The sequence below is a fragment of the Bos grunniens genome, chromosome 28, assembly GCF_055505025.1.
Source record: "Bos grunniens cultivar Pamir isolate PY7600 chromosome 28, Bosgru_T2T1.0, whole genome shotgun sequence".
In the NCBI taxonomy this organism is placed as follows: domain Eukaryota; kingdom Metazoa; phylum Chordata; class Mammalia; order Artiodactyla; family Bovidae; genus Bos; species Bos grunniens.
The window spans coordinates 467,132-488,933 of NC_141192.1; the positions used below are offsets into that span (position 1 = coordinate 467,132).

General features: G+C 38.5%; 1 protein-coding gene and 1 long non-coding RNA gene across 5 annotated transcripts; one reads left to right on the forward strand and one right to left on the reverse strand.

Annotated features, from left to right (window-relative positions):
- Positions 1-1,585: 1,585 nt before the first annotated feature.
- LOC147342693 (uncharacterized) lies at positions 1,586-9,517 on the reverse strand. Its single transcript, XR_015157083.1, has 3 exons — positions 9,300-9,517; positions 8,443-8,531; positions 1,586-5,482 (listed from the first exon to the last, which is right to left on the reverse strand). It is a non-coding gene; the product is annotated as an uncharacterized LOC147342693 (long non-coding RNA).
- TFAM (transcription factor A, mitochondrial) lies at positions 9,326-21,408 on the forward strand. 4 transcript variants are annotated; one of them, XM_086382594.1, is made up of 8 exons: positions 9,326-9,810; positions 10,384-10,502; positions 11,990-12,060; positions 12,469-12,618; positions 16,744-16,839; positions 17,363-17,408; positions 20,532-20,588; positions 21,069-21,408. In XM_086382594.1, the coding sequence occupies exons 1-7, from the start codon at positions 9,710-9,712 to the stop codon at positions 20,552-20,554; spliced, it is 606 nt and encodes a 201-aa protein (XP_086238720.1). In that variant the 5' UTR covers positions 9,326-9,709; the 3' UTR covers positions 20,555-20,588; positions 21,069-21,408. The 4 variants fall into 4 exon arrangements, with proteins under 4 accessions (XP_086238720.1, XP_086238719.1, XP_086238721.1 ...); XM_086382596.1 differs by having other exon boundaries at positions 9,573-9,608; XM_086382593.1 differs by lacking the exon at positions 17,363-17,408.
- Positions 21,409-21,802: the final 394 nt, after the last annotated feature.

Here is a 21,802-nt window from a genome sequence, read left to right on the forward strand (position 1 = left end):
ATGTTTCAATGCTATTCTCTTAAATCATTCCACCCTTGTCTTCTCCCAAAGAGTCCAAAAGACTGTTCTTTACATCTGTGTTTCTTTTTCTGTCTCTTATATAGGGTCATCATTACCATCTTTCTAAATTCCATATATATGCATTAGTATACTGTATTGGTGTTTTTCTTTCTGACATACTTCACTCTGTATAATAGGCTCCAGTTTCATTCACCTCATTAGAACTGATTCCAATGCATTCTTTTTAATGGCTGAGTAATATTCCTTTGTGTATATGTACCACAGCTTTCTTATCCATTCATCTGCTGATGGACATCTAGGTTGCTTCCATGTCCTGGCTATTGTAAACAGTGCTGTGATGAACATTGGGGTACACGTGTCGCTTTCAATTCTGGTTTCCTCAGTGTGTATGCCCAGCAGTGGGATTGCTGGGTTGTATGGCAGTTCTATATCCAGTTTTTCAAGGACTCTCCACAATGTTCTCCATAGTGGCTGTACTAGTTTGCATTCCCACCAACAGTGTAAGAGGGTTCCCTTTTCTCCACACCCTCTCCAGCACTTATTGTTTGTAGACTTTTTGATAGCAGCCATTCTGACCAGCATGAGATGGTACCTCATTGTGTTTTTGACTTGCATTTCTCTGATAATGAGTGATGCTGAGCATCTTTTCATGTGTGTGTTAGCCATCTGTATGTCTTCTTTGGAGAAATGTCTGTTTAGTTCTTTGGCCCATTTTTTGATTGGGTCATTTATTTTTTCTGGAATTGAGCTGCAGGAAGTACTTGTATATTTTTGAGATTAATTTTTTGTCAGTTTCTTCATTTGCTATTATTTCTCTCATTCTGAAGGCTGTCTTTTCACCTTGCTTATAGTTTCCATCGTTGTGCAAAAGCTTTTAAGTTTAATTAGGTCTGATTTGTTTACTTTTGCTTTTATTTCCATTCCTCTGGGAGGTGGGTCATAGAGGATCCTGCTGTAACTTATGTCAGAGAGTGTTTTGCCTACGTTTTCCTCTAGGACTTTTATAGTTTCTGGTCCTACATTTATATTTTTAATCCATTTTCAGTTTATTTTTGTGTATGGTGTTACAAAGTGTTCTAGTTTCATTCTTTTACAAGTGGTTGACCAGTTTTTTCAGCACCACTTGTTGAAGAGATTGTCTTTTCTCCATTGTATATTCTTGCCTCCTTTGTCAAAGATAAGGTGTCCATAGGTGTGTGGATTTATCTCTGGGCTTTCTATTTTGTCCCATTGATCTATATTTCTGTCTTGTGCCAGTACCATACTGTCTTAATGACTGTAGCTTTGTAGTATAGTCTGAATCAGGCAGGTTGATTCCTCTAGTTCCGTTCTTCCTTCTCAAGATTGCTTTGGCTATTCAAAGTTTTTTTGTATTTCCATACAAATTGTCAAATTATTTGTTCTAATTCTCTGAAAAATACCGTTGGTAGCTTGATAGGGATTGCATTGAATCTATAGATTGCTTTGGGTAGTATACTCATTTTCACTATATTGATTCTTCCAATCAATGAACATGGTATATTTCTCCATCTATTAGTGTCCTCTTTGATTTCTTTCATCAGTGTTTTATAGTTTTCTATATATAGGTCTTTTGTTTCTTTAGGTAGATTTATTCCTAAGTATTTTATTCTTTTCATTGCCATGGTGAATGGAATTGTTTCCTTAATTTCTCTTTCTGTTTTCTCATTGTTAGTGTATAGAAATGCAAGGGATTTCTGTGTGTTAATTTTATATCCTGAAACTTTACTATATTCATTGATTAGCTCTAGTAATTTTCTGGTGATGTCTTTAGGGTTTTCTATGTAGAGGATCATGTCATCTGCAAACAGTGAGAGTTTTACTTCTTCTTTTCCAATCTGGATTCCTTTTATTTCTTTTTATTCTCTGACTGCTGTGGCTAAAACTTCCAAAACTATGTTGAATAGTAGTGGTGAGAGTGGGCACCTTTGTCTTGATCCTGACTTTAGGGGAAATGCATTCAATTTTTCACCATTGAGGATAATGTTTGCTATGGGTTTATCATATATGGCTTTTATTATGTTGAGATATGTTCCTTCTATGCCTACTTTCTGGAGGGTTTTTATCATAAATGGATGTTGAATTTTGTCAAATTCTTTCTCTACATCTATTGAGATAATCATACGGTTTTTATCTTTCAGTTTGTTAATTGGTGTATCACATTGATTGATTTGCAAATACTGGGTTAATTTTTGTAGAAGTAGAATAAGCTTCATCTATGTGTGCCGTAATCTCTATAGATCATTGTGAAATAATATTTACTATATCAAAGTAATAAAAGATTTTAAAAACAAATATAAATCACTTAAAGGCAAAGAAATTCACAGTCTGTTATAAAAAGCCACACTACAAGAAAACCTTGTTCTCTTAACAAAGAGAGAAAACCAGATTCCCGTTTGGTGTCAGCTTATTGTTAACTACAAAATTTGTTTACCTAGTTAATTTCAATTTAATCTTGTAAAACATATTTAAAAAATAAATCTTGTAGAAGTAATAATTTTGCAAAGGCATCAGAGATTAAACCATAGTCATCTGTAATGATAGGCTTAAGAAGACACATTTGAAATCTGATTACAATGCAATAGCTTGGTTACTGCTGTGACATATAACACTTTAAATTAGCAATTAGAATTATGACTGGTAACATTTGCCAGGATATATCAGACCTTTATGAATTTCATCTAATTGTTAAAACATCTGCATTAGTGATTACTACCACACAGCATTCACTGTGAAACAATAGTTATTCACTTAGCCTAAGTAACAGTGAAAGATTTCAAAGGCCGTTTAAATCTTAAGAAAACTTGTACCATGTACAGAACTCTTTTCTCAGTTTCCACTTTCCACAAACCTTCCTTTTACTTTCTATATCCATCAATTATCCCAGTCAGAAACAGTCATCTGTAAGTCAGACCTACTTCCTTTTTCCTTAATAAAATGTAAGAATAAAATGTAATTCCATTTCTCATATCTTATTTACCAAAAACATGCAACTTACTCTCTTTAAGCAACCATGAACTGTCCTTTATCAGCTCTCTATAGATTGTTAAACATAGATCACCCAAAGTTCTTATCTTATTTGTATTTTTTTCTTAAAAGTCTCTTCACATTGAATTACTTTCCTTGGTGACAAATTGTAACAAATATAGCATCCTATTAGTGTATATTAAACCTAAGCACAATAAAAGTATTACACAGTGTTGATGACTGAAGACATGTCTCTATTGATTAGATCAAGCAAACAGAATAGAGTTCATTTACAAATTCACTCTTGCCATCTCCTGTTAGACAACTTCCAGTTTACCTTTTTTTTCATGGACCTAACAATCCAGGTTCCTATGCAATATGGTTCTTTATCACATCAGACTTTACTTCCACCACCAGACATATCCACAACCGGGGATTGTTTCTGCTTTGGCTCAGCCTCTTCATTCCTTCTGGAGCTATTTATCCACTCTTCTCCAGTAGCATATTGGGCACCTCCTGACCTGGGGAGTTCATCTTTCAGTGTCACATCTTTTTACCTTTTCATACTGTTCATAAGATTCTTAAGGCAAGAATGCTGAAGTGGTTTGCCATTCCCTTCTCCAGTGGACCAGAACTCTCCACCCCATGACCCATCCGTCTTGGGTAGCCCTACAAGGCATGGCTCATAGTTTCATTGAGTTAGACAAGGCTGTGATCCATGTGATCAATTTCATTAGTGTTCTGTGAGTGTGGTTTTCATTCTGTCTGCCCTCTGATGGATGAGGATAAGAGGTGATGGAATTTCAGCTGAGCTATTTAAAATTCTTAAAGATGATGCTGTGAAAGTGCTTCACTCAATGTGTAAGCAAATTTGAAAAACTCAATAGTGGCCACAGGACTGGAAAATGTCAGTTTTCATTCCAAACCCAAAGAAGGGCAGTGCCAAAGAATGTTCAAACTAACACACAATTGCACTCATTTCACACGCTAGCAAGATAATATTCAAAATTCTCCATGCCATGCTTCAATAGTAGGTGAACTGAGAACTTCCAGATGTACATGCTGGACTTTAGAAAAGGCATAGGAATCACAGGTTAAACTGCTACATCTGTTGGATCATAGATAAAGCAAGATAATTCTACAAAAACATCTACTTCTGCTTCATTGACTATGCTAAAGCCTTTGACTGCGTGGATCACAACAAACTGTGAAATTCTTAAAGAGATAGGAATACCAGAGCACCTTACGTGCCTCCTAAGAAACCTGAATACAGGTCAAGAAGCAAGAGTTAGAACTGGACATGGAGCAACAGGCTGTATAAATGTATAAATTTGCACACAATTACACCTGTCCTTTTTACTTGTCCTTCCTCCTGCTGAGTCACAGAATCAGCTTTAAAATAGAAAATATTTATTTTGCATAATACTGCTACAGCAATGGCCAAAAATAACTCTTATATGCTTTTAATAATTAAGGCTGCATACCTTGTTCTAACTGAGAAGTAATTCATAAACTAATTTGGATATCTGGGAACTAGTAACATGAATAGATCCTTCTTTCTTATTTTTCTCTCCCTTTCATCCTTTTGTATACTGTTTTAAAAGGCAAAACCCTGTAAAGTGATAAAGACCCTAAGTAAATAAAAATGGTTTGAAGGAAAAAATTACACATGTAGCTTTCTTCATATATAATTCATTAAAATCTTGATTCACAGGAAAGATAAGCTAGGAGATATTCAGATTATAATTTCTTTCTTGTAGTGCTCAATTAATTGTTATACTTCTATAATTTGTGTGTGTTTAGGAGTCCAGAATTACATCTATTCCTCATGCTAAACCTATTTGACGATTGCTCCTGTTGTAGCTGTATTATTTATCCACTATAATTAGAAAAGCAAAAAAGAAAAGCAACACTGCTTTCTCTTAGGAACTTTTTTTTCTCCAGGTGATATCTATATATCTAACTCTGTTATTCACCAGGGAATTATCTTGGTCTCTGACTGCTGCTGCTGTTTGCCGGTGCTACCTTCAGCTTTACCACTGTGCAAGTATCAATAAACCACGATCACTGCATGATGAACATCATATATATGTTCCCAAATTTTGCATGGTTCTCATGTAACTGTCCCTTTCACACATAACTGTCCCTTCTATTGGCAAATGATACTTTTAACAGGTAGTTGATTTTTTCTATGGGGTCAAATTTGTATATAAATAATTCGTGCAGAACTAATCTTTTTACATTTTTTATCTCCTTCTTTGTCTCCCTCCCTCCATCTGTCCATCAATCATGTTCAATGTATCAGTACTATGCTAATACTATAGGGAACAGAAAGAAGCATAAGACTTAATCTTGTCCTCAAGTACAGTTTACCACTGGGGCTTCCTTGGTGGTCCAGTGGTTAGGACTGCGTGCTCGCAATGCAGTGGTCCCAGATTCCATCTCTCTTTAGGGAACTAGATCCTGCATGCCAGAACTGAAAGAAAAAAAAAAAAACAAACCTATATTCTGCAACTAAAAAGATCCTACATGCTGCAACTAAGATCTGCAGCCAAAACAAATAAATAATTTTTTAAAGTATGGCTTACTATCGATTGAGGGGAAAAAATGTGCATATGTGCACGTAAAAGATCAACAACCAGAATGCTGTATGATATGTCACAAGTAACCAGCACAAATCATACAGTCTAGAAGATCCAAGGAAGACATCTGGGGCTGGAATGATGTGATGTGTTGACTGAGTCTGAGGAATAGTCTGATATAAAGGGAAAAGCACAGGCAATAAATTGGAAGACCAGGTGTTCACTTCCACAACCGACTATTGTAACCTGAACTTAATTTCTCTCATCTGTAAGTTGGGAACCATGATTATAATAATACTTCTCTTCTACTTCAATCTATGAATCATACAATCAAATACAATTATATAAAGATGTTCTGAAAACATTTAAAAAATTCCAACCTAAGGGTGTGTTTTAATTTTTCATCACCTACCATAGTGTCTATGTTCAAACATCACTAATAATTAAGAAATGTTAAAAGTTCAATAGGAAGAGGGGAGCAATGCTGATATATATGTTATTTAATCGGGAGAAAAAATGACAAAATAAAAGACAGGACTGTCATAAAAATATGACTTTTTTAGGTACAATCCATACTATATTATACCCATACTTAATTAAAAACTAATAACTGTTCTGAATAACGTGGGGATAATGATAGGCAATACTTACTGAGCTCTCACTATGTGCCAGGGGCTGTGCTAAGAGCTTTTTGTGTCTTGCCTAATTTAATCTTCATGACAACCCTAAGAATCTATCATCGTTGTTCCCATTTCACAGAGGGGGAAACCCTGGGTCAGAGAGATTTTCATTTGGCAAAGTCACACAGCTAGTAACAAGCACAGGGTTTGAATCTAGATCTGTCTAACTTCTAAGCCTCTATTTTTTAAAATTATTTATTTATTTTTGGCTGTGCTGTGTCTCTTCTGCTGCATGGGCTTCTCTCTAGCTGTGGCTAGAGGCTGTCTTATTGCTCTAGGGTGAGGGTTTCAATAGTTGTGGAAGGTGGGCTCAATAGTTGTGGCTCCCTGGCTCAATAGTTGTGGCACATAGGCTCAGCAGCTCCGTGGAATGTGGGATCTTCCTAGATCAGGGATTAAACCCACGACTCCTGCATTGGCAGGTGGATTCGTATCACTGAGCCACCAGGGAAGCCCTAAGCCTGTATTGTTATCCAGTAATTTTCATAACTTTGGCACGTCACACAAAAGGCAGTGATAAAGTCAGAACCAAATTGAAGTGCTTTGATGTATTTATTAAATCAGATAAGAAGTGGATATTTAAATAATAAATTATTACAAGCAAAGGTGAAGTGAGGAATGAAGCTTTAGAAGGAAGAGAAAGGCCAGTGCATAGATGACCTAATTTGCCATGTATGACCATTTAAATTTGATTCTGTGGGTAATAAGGAGCCACAGAAGGTTTTAAGTACAGAAATGTGATCACTGCCTGCCTGGCACAGTGTTGGTGCTCCATACACACTTCATGAACAAATGAATGAATGGAATTTGCCTTTTAGAAAGACTGACCTAATGACATTGTGAAATATGGTTTGGAGGGAACTAAGACTGAAAGTAGAAAAGCTCCTGTAAAAGTCTGGGAAAAAGAAGCAGAGCTGTACTGGAGCTGACCGGCACTGGTTTGAAGAGGCAATCATGTATACTTCTTCCCAGCCTCAGGTTCAGTGACATTCAGCGGATGGTTTGAAACCAGCCCTGGTGGGGTATCTACACCACAGATCTCAGAAAACACTACAGATCAGGGCTCTCTTTTTGGAGAGCAGATTTACCAACACACCACTGGCCTGAACAAAAGCTACAGCAATGAGACAGAAGAAGAAAAAATACTTACTAGAGGGGTTAATGAAGTAGAATCAGCAATGCTTATCATCAGCTGGTTGATGGGTGAGGAGGGTCAGTGAGGGAGATCACACAATGGTTTATCATGTTATTGGGTTGCATGATTCCAACAGGATACTGGTGCCTCTTACCAAGAAGAGGAGTTCAAGATAGGCAAAAGATAGTGAATTCTGTTCAGGAAAAACTGAGGTATTTGTGAAACATGATGGTAAAGATGTCCAGAAGACAGTGGCTATATAGATGTGAGAGTAAAGGGAGAGGTATGGATTCAATATGAAATATGGGAACCATTAGGCTGTAACTGACAGTGGAAGTCAGTTGGAACTGAAACACTGGGAGTAGATGAACTTTTAAAGCAAAATAAAGGGACAGAACCCTTAAAAACGCTGTGGTAAGTCTTCAAGTTTTATAAAGTAAATATACATAAAGCCACATGCTCTTTTGTACAAAGACAGTTTGGGTAAGTAGGTAGAATTATATTTTCTGTGTAAATACTGAATTTGGAATAAAATTATCACAGCAATGTATATGAGTCTTAAAGAATATTCACATCTGATGAAAACAGATTTATAGATCAGATTTATAAGAACTTTATAGCAAGGCTTATCAAAATGACACTTTAAAACAACATAGACTTTAAATATTCAAAAAAATTTTTTATATCTATCAAACGTCTGAAAGAATAAAAACACTCTAGAAAAATGTAAAGAAAAGTTGTTGCAGAAATCAGCTAAAATGTAATTATAAGGAATTCTATCCTATACTTTTAGCTTGACATTGTAGTGTAACTGTTCATTTCTTTGCCTCTGCCACTAGACTTCATGGGCGGTGAAAAGAAGGCTGTGTTTTTTATCTAAGTTTGTGGCCTTGTACATAATGTGTACTCAGAAAATAATCAAACAAACAAAATCCAACCCTGTTTCTTCCATGACAGAGTGAGAGATTTGGACAGATGATCTAAAAGGTCCCTTTCAATACTGAGAATTTTTGAAAAGGAAGTGGTGATAGTTGCTTACCACTTAGAAGTGGGCTTGGTGGTCGCACTCAAAGGGCCAGTGAAAGACTCTCAGCTCAATATGACACTAGTAAGAATTTTCTTACAAACCTATCCAACAGAGAAAAAGCTGTTTCAGGAAGTGGCTCTTTGAAATAAATGGAACCTGAGAGCTAGAAGCGTCCTTAGATAGCTTTAGATAAGGTTATCCTAATCTTTTTTCATGCCATTGTCCACATGGAAAATGGCGGTACTGCACATCGATCAATATCTCAAGGCATAATTGTCACAGGTTCTCAGAGCTTTGGTTGGGAAATGATCTCGTCCAACATCCTCGTCTGCAGTGGGGGAAATTAAATCTTACAGCAGGGAAGTGACATTTCCAGATCAAGACGTCAATGCAAATGATGGAGCTAGAACTCTAGTCTCCGGACAGATAACTAGTCAGTCTCCTCCCCACAAAGTAAGCAGGGTTGGATGTCAAGCTTGCCAATTAGGTCAGCGATAGTCTCAGTGGATGGGCTATGGTCTGGATCTGTGTTGCTTTAAATGTGGTCCCATAACCACTGGCATCAGAGCTTGTTAAACCTTGAGGAACTTGTTAAGATAGCTGAGACATGGGACCCACACAAACACGGAATCAGGCTCTGCGGCAAGGCCCGGGAATCTGCATTTTAAGGTTAGAAACCATGATCCATCCCACCTCCTCTACGGTAATTTTGGACTACGCGCTCCGACTTGAACTGAGGGACTCTGCTGGGCGCATATCGCCCAGCAACCTGACCTCAGAGCAGCGTGGGCGGCACGGCTACCGCCGTTCTAGCCGTAAACTGTTACGTACTAGCCCTTCCAGTCGTCACAAACCAGCCAGGGCCCTACCCGTGTGAGGACACCGCCGTGCCTCCATCAGCCTCCTGGCCGGGCGGCTGAGCAGGCTGCCGGGGGGTGGGGGGGTGGGGTTGGGACAGAGGCGGCTCAGCTTCGCCCCCTCGAGGCCAGGTCCCTCCGCAGGCTAGCCGGGTGGTAGTTTCCCTTCTCCGCCTCCGAGCGCCTTTTTCTTCGTAGTCCCGCCCACCAAGGAAGCCAGTACTGCGCCTGCGCCTTCTACCTTGCCCCGCCTCCTAGCTAATCGGAAGTTAGCCGATTTCCCATAGTGCCCCGCGAGTGGCGGGCATGATAGTAAATCCGGTAGGCTCTCTGGCGGGTTTAAGTCGGCTTTGTTGCGGTTTCTCTTGTGCCAGGGCGCTGTAGGGAATTGGGGCCTGGTCAGTGCTTTGTCTGCGGATGCAATGGCGCTTCTCCGGGGCGTATGGGGCGTGCTGAATGCGCTGGGAAAGTCAGGAGCGGATCTCTGCGCGGGCTGTGGCAGTCGACTGCGCTCTCCCTTTAGGTAAGCCTGCTTGCCTGCACCTTCGGAGGCGGAAGGGTTCAGGACGCCTTGGGGTTAGAATGTAGACGCTGTTCTCCGCTTTCTGTCCCCCCTGAAATGGTCAGGACTGACTTGGCCCTGTGATTCCGACCTCGACCTTGCCAAGGGGATGATAGCTTTGAGACCAGGCCTTACTGCTTCAGTACCCCTTGCCTTCCTTCCGGTCACCTTTCCCCTCCTCCCGTCCCTCCTCATTCTCGTAGCTTGGAGCACCGGGTTCGTTGTCCCCTGCGAAGTCGCCGCAAGAGTCTCCTGCCTTCATCTAGCCATTGAGGCGAGGCCCAGGAGCTGGAGATACATGCTTTCCTTCACTCTCTGCCCTTGCTAGGGGGTTAGGGCTTTTGAGACTTCAGTTTTGCAAGCTCTTTCCCCTGGATAGGACAGGATTTTAAATATCATTAGTGTTCTTGCCGAAGGTGTTAGGTGTCAGATGTGTAGCATCTTGATATCTTGCTTGGCATCTGTGTGCACGTAATTATGAATACGGGTACTTAAATGTTTAACACTGGTTATTTTCTTTTTATTTATATGTAGTTTTGCGTATGTTCCAAAATGGTTTTCATCCAGCTTGAGTGGTTATCCAAAGAAGCCCATGACTTCATACGTTCGATTTTCTAAAGAACAGCTGCCCATATTTAAAGCTCAGAACCCAGGTAAGGAGTTTGGGTTATATACTCTTGTCTGATGTACTAAAGATGCCACTAAGCAGTTAAATTGCAGACTTGATTTTCAGTATCAAGGCATCTGTTGAATGCAGAAACATAACCATTCTGTGTGATGGCCTGTAAAATAGATATAACATGGGCTTGTATGAAAGCCACCTGCCAATGCAGGAGACATAGGAGTCGCGGGTTCAATCCCTGGGTAGGGAAGATCCCCTAGAAAAGGGAATGGTGACCTGCTCCTTTATTCTGGCCTGGAAAACTATGGACAGAGGAGCCTGGCAGGCCACAGTCCATGGATTTGCAGAATCAGACACGACTGAAGCGACCTAGCAGGCATGCATAAGGAATCAGTGTAAGCACAGCAGTAAGGTAATTTTACCAAATAAAAATGCTTTAAATGTAATTGAGAACTGGTGAAAGCTATTTTAAAAATAGCATGTAGAATGCAAAGTACTTAGGAAAGAGGATAAAAAAGCTGAATTTGGGGCCTTGTGGCCATTGGCCCAGAGGACCATTGACGAATCATTTTACCTCTTGCTTAGCTCCTGCTTCTCCCACTGCAAATTATTAATAAAGTTGCAGTGAAATAATTTATGTGGATGTGTTGCATAAACTTGAAAGCTGAATACAGGTTATGTTAATTTTAAGAGCTTTTTGACTGAAAGCCAGTTGAATTTCTGAAAGATTTCCAGTTAGGTTTGTTGACTCCCTAGAAAGACTGGGTCCTTATTGGGGCTGTAGTGTAAAGATAGTGACCAAATTAGTAATTGCTGAGCTTTTCTTATAATTCCTAAAGCTTTTTCATATGCATTATATCACAGGGCACTTATGAAAATCATGTGAGCTGTAATAGTCACGTAAAGAACTGGTTTAAGAGACATGCTTCAGTACTCACATCTTTTGAAATGTAGGAGTTGAAACTAACAAGTGGTTTGTTAAATCATTTATACCTTGTCATTCCAGTTAAGATGGGAAGGAAATGGAGAAAAATTATTTGGTTTTAGAATAATTTAGCTTGTTTGCAAACAATATTTCTGTAATTTAGATACAGGTGGTGTTATATGAATCAAGACTATATTTTGTTGTTTAGTCAGGTTTTATGAACTTGGTCATTCCTGAAAGACTTGAAAAAAATGTTTTTGATTGAAATATGAAGTAGAAAACTTGTAGACACTGATTCCCCAATTGCTTTAACTTAGTAATCAATTCCTGAGGACCATTTTGGTGGTAAGTGGTACTATTCCTTAATTTAATCATTAGATAATAGACTTTAATAATGTTAGATAAAATATTAAATTATTTATTGTACTTAAATTAGTTGGTTAAAGAAAAACTAAATCATTTTAAGTTGTGTGTGGTAAAATGTCTGTAAAAATACTTAATTTTAGAGCTAATGGATTATTCTTTCCTGAAAGTCTTTAGAAATTGATCCAGAGATGTAAAATGGTGATATCAATTTTTATTTCATTTCATAGATGCAAAAAATTCAGAACTAATTAAAAAAATTGCCAAGCTATGGAGGGAACTTCCTGATTCAGAGAAAAAGGTAAGCATATAAATTTTTAACATTGCTGACCAGTTATTTTGCAGGTAAGGACAACTGTCATGTCCTTTAAGGAAAAAGATGACCCAGAGTTTTTTTTTTTAACGTTTGTTATCTCAAAGGAATGTCATACTTTCTCATCCACATAAATGATGAGAATATGGATAAATGGCAGTGGTGATGAAGCGTTGGTTTTTGAAGCAATTTGAAGTTGGAGGCCAGTTGCTAGACCTTCACCTTGGATAACACATTTGAAGAACACGTGATTTATAAGTGGGATTTCAGAGTGCATTTTCCACTTGGTGGTTCAGTCAGTTTGCTGAAGTTACGCAGTTGTCCTTCCCCGTCAGGTGTGCTATGTTTAATTAGCCAGCAATAGTTTATCAACTTCTTATTTGGATTTTTTTATAGATATATGAAGATGCTTACAGGGCAGACTGGCAGGTATACAAGGAAGAGATAAACAGAATTCAAGAACAACTAACTCCAAGTCAAATGGTATCTTTGGAAAAAGAAATCATGCAGAAACGTTTAAAAAAGAAAGCGTTAATAAAAAAGAGAGTGAGTATGGTTGGCATAAAACTGAAATTTGGCAAAAAACTGAAATTTATATATCTATAAATACAGGTTTGCTTTTTTTCCTTTGGCAAAAAACTGAAATTTATGTATCTATAAATACAGGTTTTTTCCCTTGTTTTGGTGACGTGGTAGAGAATGTACTTCAGTTAGGAAAAAATAGGATAGTTTCCTTCTGCCACTAGGACCACGTGCCTTTGAGTATGTTGTAAACCGTTTTTGCTCCTTTTGGATGTGTCTGAGTTCGAGATACATAATTAGGACTGGTGTGAAAGCTGTAGGAACAGAGTTAGGAAACAGGAAGATCAGGAATAGCAAAAGTCTTGATTCTCTGTCTTTTCTAGAGTACCTTACTGATTTGAATTGTTCTATAGGTGATGGTGAATTTGATTCTGAATATTGCTGAATGGACTGAATTCATTAACTTATCAATGTTGTAAAAATACCTATTGTAGATAATAAAAGTGCCTTTAGGATGAAATTCAATTTTTCCTCATTAAAAATCCCACATGGTTCAAAATTAGTGGCTTCCAGTTTAAGGTATTAGTCCATATAAATTCTATTGTTTGACAGACTACATCTTTCCGTACTATTAGGTGTGAGGTGGTGAACTTGCTGATCCAGTATATATACCATAAAAAATGATCATCAGAGCAAAAGCTTACTTCTCTGAAAAAGTAGATTCCAGCCTTTAAGTATGAAGTGATGGAATCTCTCGTCCTGATGTCTTAAGCCCTCCTAGCTCTTGGGTTGAGGACTCACCCAATTTCAAGTCAATGATAGTAATCGGAGACTGCTAATCCAATCAGTAAAAGGAAGCCAGAAAAAATAGGGATGGTATTTGGAGGGTGGAAAACTAGGGTTTATTCTCTCTTGAGCTCTCCCTTGCTCTTTAATGCACCCAACTAGTACTTTGAGTGGGGAGGACCAGAAATGAAGATTGAGCAGATATAAGGAGTTTCTTATTCAGGTATTTCTGTTCCTTTCTCTGTTGTATTCCAGTTCAGTTCAGTTGCTCAGTTGTGTCCAACTCTTTGGTACCCCATGGACTGCAGCATGGCAGGCCTCCCTGTCCATTAGCAACTCCTGGAGGTCACTCACACTCATGTCCATTGAGTTGGTGATGCCATCCAACCATCTCATCCTCTGTCATCCCCTTCTCCTCCTACCTTCAATCAGGGTCTTTTCCAGTGAGTCAGTTCTTCGTACCAGATGGCCAAAGTATTGGAGTTTCAGCTTCAGCATCAGTCCTTCCAGTGAATATTCAGGACTGATTTCTTTTAGGATGGACTGGTTGAATCTTCTTGGAGTCCAAGGGGCTCTCAAGAGTCTTCTCCAACACCACAATTCAAGACATCAATTCTTGAGCGCTCAGCTTTGTTTATGATCCAACTCAACATCCATACATGACTACTGGAAAAACCATAGCCTTGACTAGACGGACCTTTGTTAGCAAAGTAATGTCTCTGGCTTTTTAATATGCTGTCTAGGTTGGTCATAACTTTCCTTCCAAGGAGCAAGCATCTTTTAATTTCATGGCTGCAATCACCATCTGCAGTGATTTTGGAGCCCCAAAAAATAAAGTCTGACACTGTTTCCACTGTTTCCCCATCTATTTCCCATGAAGTGATGGGACCATATGCCATGATCTGTTTTCTGAATGTTGAGTTTTAAGTCAACTTTTTCACTCTCCTCTTTCACTTTCCTCAAGAGGCTCTTTAGTTCTTTACCTTCTGCCATAAGGGTGGTCTCATTGGCATATCTGAGGTTATTGATATTTCTCCCAGCAGTCTTGATTCCAGCTTGTGCTTCATCCAGCCCAGCGTTTCTCTTGCATGTGTGCTATACATATTGTAGTTGTCCAGTAGGGGTTGGATGTTCTTTTTTTTTCCCTCTTCAGTCTTTGTTCTCTTTACTTTCGGATTTTCGAGGATTTTTTTTTTTTTTTTAGCCATGCTGTGTGGCTTTTGGGATCTTAGTCCCTTGACCAGGGATTGAATGTGTGCCCCCTGCAGTGGAAGGTTGGAGTCCTAACCACTGGACTGCCAGGGAATTCCCTTTATCTCCAGCACTTCTTTTGGGTTCTTTCTTATGATTTCCCTCTGCTTACAATGCCTGTTCTTGCAGGCTGTCTAGAATCCTTACCGTATTAATCACAGTTGTTTTAAAATCCTGGTCTGATAATTTTGTATCCCTGCCAGTTCTGATGCTTGTTTTGTTTCTTTATGTTAGGCTTTTTGTCTTTTAGTATGCTTTGGGATTTTTTTTCTTGATAGTTAGACATATGATGTGCTGGGTAAAAGGAACTGCTGTATATGGGCCTTCGTAATGTGGTAAGGCATGGGGCAGGGGAAGCATTCTACAATCTTATGATTAGGTCTTGGTCCTTTAATAAGGGCTTCCTTGGTGACTCAGTGGTAAAGAATACACCTGCCAATGCAGAAGATCAGTCGGGAAGATCCCCTGGAAAAGGAAATGGCTACCCACTCTAGTATTCTTGCCTGGGAAATCCCATAGACAGAGGAGCCTGGTGGGCTACAGTCCCTGGGGTTGCAAAAGAGTCAGATATGAGTTAGCAATTAAAACACAAAAAACCTTTAATGAGCCTGTAGCTTTGCGCTTAGTTGGTACAGGATGGCTAAAGTGAGCTGCAGTCTAGTATTTCCTTTCATTGAAGTCTTTTAGGCTCTTGATAGTATACCAGCAGGTTAGGTTCTTAATGTTTATTTGTGTGTTTATTTTTTATTTGACTGCACCAGATCATTAGTTGCAACACGTGGGATCTAGTGTCCCAACCATAGATTGAATCCCAACCCCCTGCATTGGGAGCACAGTCTTAACCGGTAAACCACCAGGGAAGTCCCAGCAGATTAGGTTCTGATTAACTAGTTTCCCTTGAGGGCAGGCCTTGTTAAGAATAATAAAGTACTCTGGCATTTCGAAATGATTCCTTTTCTTCCTGCTGAAAGCAAGAGGGGTTTTTTTTTCCCTTGATATTTACTGTGGGAATCTGGTCAAGTTCCTGGAGAAAAACCTCACAGTATTATGAGGCTTTCCTATGAGTGGTGGTAGCTCTCAGAGCTGTCCACATGGAGCTTCCAGCAGTTAGTCTGCTGTGGTTCAGTTTCCTCCACACCACTGGTTTCCATTCCTCTATCTGTTCCAGTAAGTCTCGACTCCCTGTGTTCACCTGTCTGTGTCTGTTTCCAATCTTGAGAGCAGCACTTCACCCTGTGTCCCCTCTTCAGTGGATCCAAGAGAGTTGATTTTGCAGTCTGATCAGCTTTATACTTATTGGATGGAGTGCTGACTTCCAAACTCCTTACATGTAGAACCAGAAACTTAGAAGTCTGAGTGACTTTTCTGTAAGACTTCCATTTGCTGTCCCTGTTGGAATTTTTCTTCCCATTAGATTCCCAGTTCCAGCTACTTGCAGTTTAGGTGAGAGGTGGGGGCCAGGCAGTTGCAAGTGAAGCACCTGGAAGAAATAGCTAGCAGTGGCTCTAGAAACAGAAGGGGAGATGCCTCCTCTCCCGAGGGGCTCAGGGCTGAGAGAGTGAACTCCATATGTAAATCAGAGGAGCCCTGCTTATGAATGAAAGTTGGGTTGATATTGACTGTAAACCAAATTGCCATTAAAACCCCCATCGTTTTATAAATTTCTATCTAAGTTCAGAAACTCGGTAGGTTAGGATGAGGCAGTGTCCTTCATTAGACAATGCAGCAAATGCGCCAATGTTCTTGAGTTGTCAAGTGGGGGTACGTAGTGCTTTGTCCAAGGAGAAGTGGTGCCTTACAAGGATAAAACAGGTTTTTTTTTTAATGTTTAAAAAGATTTTGTACATACTGCTCATTTATTCAGTTCATGGAGACCATAAACATAATATGTAAAGGAAATGTTTCTGTATGAAAAGTAACTTATAAAATCTATTAGGATTTTCAAAACAGTACTAATCAAAAATTCTGATGCCAAGAGGGAACAATCGCATACTCATAATGTTCATTTTAAAGAATATTCTGTAATTCATGGTAGTGAATGAAGTTTCTCTAGGTAAATTTAAGTATCATAGAGTTTAAAACTTTATCTCACCTTTCATTTTTTTTACTCAGGAGTTAACAATGCTTGGAAAACCGAAAAGACCTCGCTCAGCTTATAACATTTTTATAGCTGAACGTTTTCAGGAAGCTAGGGATGGCACATCACAGGTAAAACAAAACTCTGTATGTTTTAAAAATGTTTACTCTAATTTTTAAAATAATATAGACAGGAAACTTTAGGGGTGCAACCTGTCAAGTGGTGAAAAAAAGTGGTAAATTACTATAAAGAAATAGTATATATAAATAAGACCTAAAAATCCTTTTTCTTACCACATAAAATGTTTAAAATTTGAATGTGTTATATATACATATTCAGCCATGTATATACATAGTCAACTTTTTAAATTAAAAAACAAAATTTTCACCTTTATAGGAGTGTTCAAGTTCTGGAGACTTTTCTTATCCAGCACTTCTGAATGGTTTTACAATCACTGGGAAAGAATGAGAGATAGAGGTATAATGTTTCATACTGGGATTTGAGTGTGGCTTCATGTTACGCCCTTTAAACATTTTTGGTTATCCCATGGGAATGTATTATATTACACATATGAATGGTATCTATGTCTGCAGAAAGAAGAAAACAGCTTGTCATTCTTGCTGTGGCTTAGTCTTTCCTTTATTTCCTTTTTAGAGGCTCCAAATTGTCAGTTGTACTATTCCTCTTATAATATGCCATGGTAAGAAAAGTTGTCTGCTCGGATTCCTAATTCTTGTCAATGTGAGATGAAGGTTTTTGCCACTCTGATTCTTTGGGTTATTTAGATCTGTAGTTCATTTCACAGATCCTGTTGGACATATGATTAAATGATGTGTATATGTAACGTATTTTTTTGGCTATATATGATTTCACTGACTACTTCTCTTGGGATTTTATTTTCCTTTTGAAAAGTAGTACCATTTTATTTAGTGTTGTAGGACATCGTAGGTTACTTCTGAAAAACAAAAAGGGGATCTTCTCGGACCAGGGATTGAACCCATATCTCCTGCATTGGCAGGTGGATTCTTAGCACTGAGCCACCAGGGAAGCCCTGGATTTTAAATTTAGTTTCCATGGCCCTACATTACTAAAACAGCAAGCCTGTTTATTTTTTTAGTTGGAATTTGCTCAGTCACTAACTAACTTTGGATTTCATTTTATTAGTATAAGAAGGTTTTGTGTTAGAGAATCCTTCTGAATCAGTAGTTCTCAACTCTGACTGCATCTTGGAATCACCTCAAAAGCTTCCTGGCTGGCCTTTATCTCTGAAATTAAAATTAATTATATCATTTTTATTCATGTAAAAAAGTGCATTCTCATAGTTTTAAAGAATCAAATGAGGCTTGTTATGAAAGATACAAGTTTTCCTGTGCCGTCATATTCCTCACTCCAGAAGCAAATGCATTCTGTTTTAGTTGATTCTTGTAGTATTTACCCCCATATCTCTAAGTAATGTTCCTACATTGTCACTTCCTGATTTTTCTAAAATTCTAAGCGTTACCTATATTTTAGGCATTCTCTCTCACTATGTAAGATGAGCGTTAACTCTGTCTCATTGCACTGTTCACTCTTCTATCAGTCTACCTCCCAATATAGTTACATAATTTTGGTTAGATCAGTATTGAGTACTTAATACTATTACGTGTGCATGCTAATTTGCTTTAGTCATATCCGACTCTTTGTGACGCTGTGGACTGTAGCCTTCCAGGCTCCTCTGTCCATGGGATTCTAGAGACAAGAATACTGGAGTGGGTTGCCATGCCCTCCTCCAGGGGATCTTCCTGACCCAGGGATCAAACCAGTGTCTCTTAAATCTCCTGCATTGGCAGGTGGATTCTTTACCACTAACGCCATCTGGGAAGCTCAGTGGCTCAGCCGGTAAAGAATCTGCCTGGAGAGGAGAGCCGGGTTTGATCCCTGGGTCAGAAAGAATCCCCTGGGGAAAGGAATGGCTACCTACCCCAGTATTCTTGCCTGGAGAGTGCCATGGACAGAGGAGCCTGGAAGGCTATGGTCCATCGGGTTGCAGAGTTGGACACAACTAAGCGACTAACACTTTCTGCACTTAGAGCATGGAATTAGCTCTGCTTTTCTGCTCCCCAAATGCTGTGTTGGTAGTGTCCTTTCCTATTGTCTTTGTCGCTGTGGATTTTATGCCTTTAGAAATTTTAGTTGTTTAATTAAAAAAAATAAATCACAGAAATGAATTGCTTACAGTTCTGAAGGTTAAAAGTCCACGATCAAGGCCACATCCTGGTGAGGGCCCTCTTCTGGTTCATAGCTGGCACCTTCTCTCTCTGTGTCCTCACATGGTGTGAGTGCTCATTTAATGTGATTTTAGATAGCACCAGAAGTAAATACCTTCCCATCCCTTTAATTTGTTTTCCATGAATTAGTTTTTTAGGTGAAAGATTGTTTATGCATGCAGCTTCATAAATTATTGTTTAACACACTGAATATGAAACTTGTGGATTAAATATAAGCAAAAAGATACGTTATGAAAGAACTAAAAGCATGAAAGCAATTCTTTCCAAAGCTAAGAGAGCAGTTATTTAATGAGTAACTATCCCTGAGTATACTAGATGTATTTATAAAGGTAAGCTTAAAATACTCAAAATAGGCTCAGATACCATCTGGGTACCTCACTTTTTGTTGATAGGAAAACAAAATTCAGTGAAAGTTCTGGTCAGAATAGTGAAGTTAATAGTTCTAACTCTACTTCTTAAAATCACTGATGATATCCTCCTGCCTTTAATAGGCACTTTTCATCCCCCTCTCCCTCACATTCTCCGCCTGTCTCTCTCTCTCTTCTCTGCTCCTCATTCTCCACCCGCCCATTTTCCTCTTCAGTCTTTGCTCTCCGGTAGCAGCACCACAGGCTGTGTGAGGTGTACTCACTGTCTCTCTGCCTCTCCTCCAACTGTGGGATTCCTGCATCCCTTTAATTTTATAGATTAAAGCTCCCAAGCCTAAGGGAGGTCATAGAACTTTTTCCGGGTCACATAGTTAAGCTCAGCTGTGTAGGAGGAGAATCGGCGCTGTGTTGCTCCTGTGGTGACAACTGAAACACAGTGCACAGACATGAGAGGTAAGAGAGCACTTAAGCCACAGAGGAGACAAAACAGTATTTGAGGCTAGTCTGTGACAGAGTAGCTTATATTTGAATATTAATATCTTTGAATTCAAAAAGATAAATATCTGCACAAACAAAGGAACCATCAACAAAATGAGAAAAGTAATCCTACCAAATGGGAGAAAATAATTTGCAAATAATTTAGAGAACTCATATGACTCATTCCCCCACCCCCGAAGAAAAAAATCTGATTAAAAAATGGGCAAAGGATCCGAATAGATATTTTCCCAAAGAAGACTTAGAGATGGCTAACAAGTATATGAAAAGGTGCTCAACATCATTGTCAGGGAAATGTAAAGCAAAACTACAATGAAGTACTCCCTCATATTTCTTAGAATGGCTATTATAAAAAACAAGTACTACTGAAGCTGCAGTAGAAGGGGAACCCTTGTGCTGAAACAGTAACTCAGAACACATAGACACTAGCAACACGTTGGTGACTGCGCGAGTTGCTGGGTGGGGTGGGAGGGTGGAATGGGCAAAGGTGGTCGAAGGGCACAGACTTCACAAGCGCTGCACTGCACACCTGAATGTATTGTTACATGTCAGTTACAGCTCAGAGTTTTGAGGAGTCTTTGCCTGTGATTCTTGATATCTGAGTGTGTGTGGTTGGAATGAATAATAAAACAGCATCTTTCTTCAATCACTGAAGTCCCTGTATCTGGTACTTAAGTGTATATTGTTTTACAGGTAAAGCTGAAAGCTATAAATGAAAACTGGAAAAATCTCTCTAATTCTCAAAAGCAAGTAAGTAGTATGGTTTTAGTCCCAAGTGCCTAGTTAGAGTATCTGTGAGAATATATCAGGGCAAGGCTTGATTCATGTGAAGACAACTTTATATTACACAGTGTTTTAAAATCATTGTCATATTCTTGGAACCAGTTTGGCTTTTTTCTTTTGGTAGTTTTTGATTCCATATCAAACTGGTATTTAAAACAGTGTCCCTCGTAACTTAGTGTCATCATATCCAGTGATGATCACACCCTGCCCCTGTTGCTTTTCCACACTCCAAACCCTGAAATTGTAGCGACTTCATGAATACTTAAAAACCTTTATCTCTTATCTGTTTCTCATCTAATTTTTATCTCACAAGAATATTTCTTTCCAGCCCCCCTTTAACATATAGAATAGTAAAATAATTTCTAGAATATTTTTGGAGAGCATCCCAGAAATTAACTCCAAAGATTCCTCTAAAGAAATCATTTTAACAATTACACTCTTTCTCAGGTATATATTCAGCTTGCTAAAGATGATAAAATTCGTTATTATAACGAAATGAAATCTTGGGAGGAACAAATGATGGAAGTTGGACGAGAAGATCTTATACGTCGCTCAATTAAATACCCAGCAAAAAATGACCCTGAGAAGTTTTAAAATAGAAGATTGAGTTATGTTCATAATGGATAGACATAAGAAACCAACTAGGTCTCAATACCGGAAGCTGTTGTAAAATTAGAATGGATAAAGTTGGTGAACATTTATATTTAATTCCTTTTCTGTAGCCCATGGACTTCTGCCAGCCAATTCAATACATTTTGTATTGGTGTCTTGCTTTTGAAAACCCAAACAGATAAGACTTCATGTGGAATTTATTTTGTGTTTAGGAACTACTGAGCATCAAAATAATCCATGAAATGTAGCAGTGAATCATTTTACCTTTGATAAAGGTAAATCAGACTGTGAAGTTTTTTTATACTTGGTGATTATGGAAAAAATATTCTCGTTTCCTTATATTATGGAAGCAGGAGTTTCCTATTCATAAGTATCTCAAAGTTTGTAGAAGCCATAGTGTTCTATGATATAACTGCATTTTTAAAAGAGCATCCAGAACTCATGCTGGTAAATTTCAAATCCTGGGTATAATTCATATTATAATCAGACTTGATGGTTGTACATGTGAGGAATTTCTGGTATCAGTTGCAGCTTTTATAAAAGGTATAGATTTATAAACCTTTTCCTCA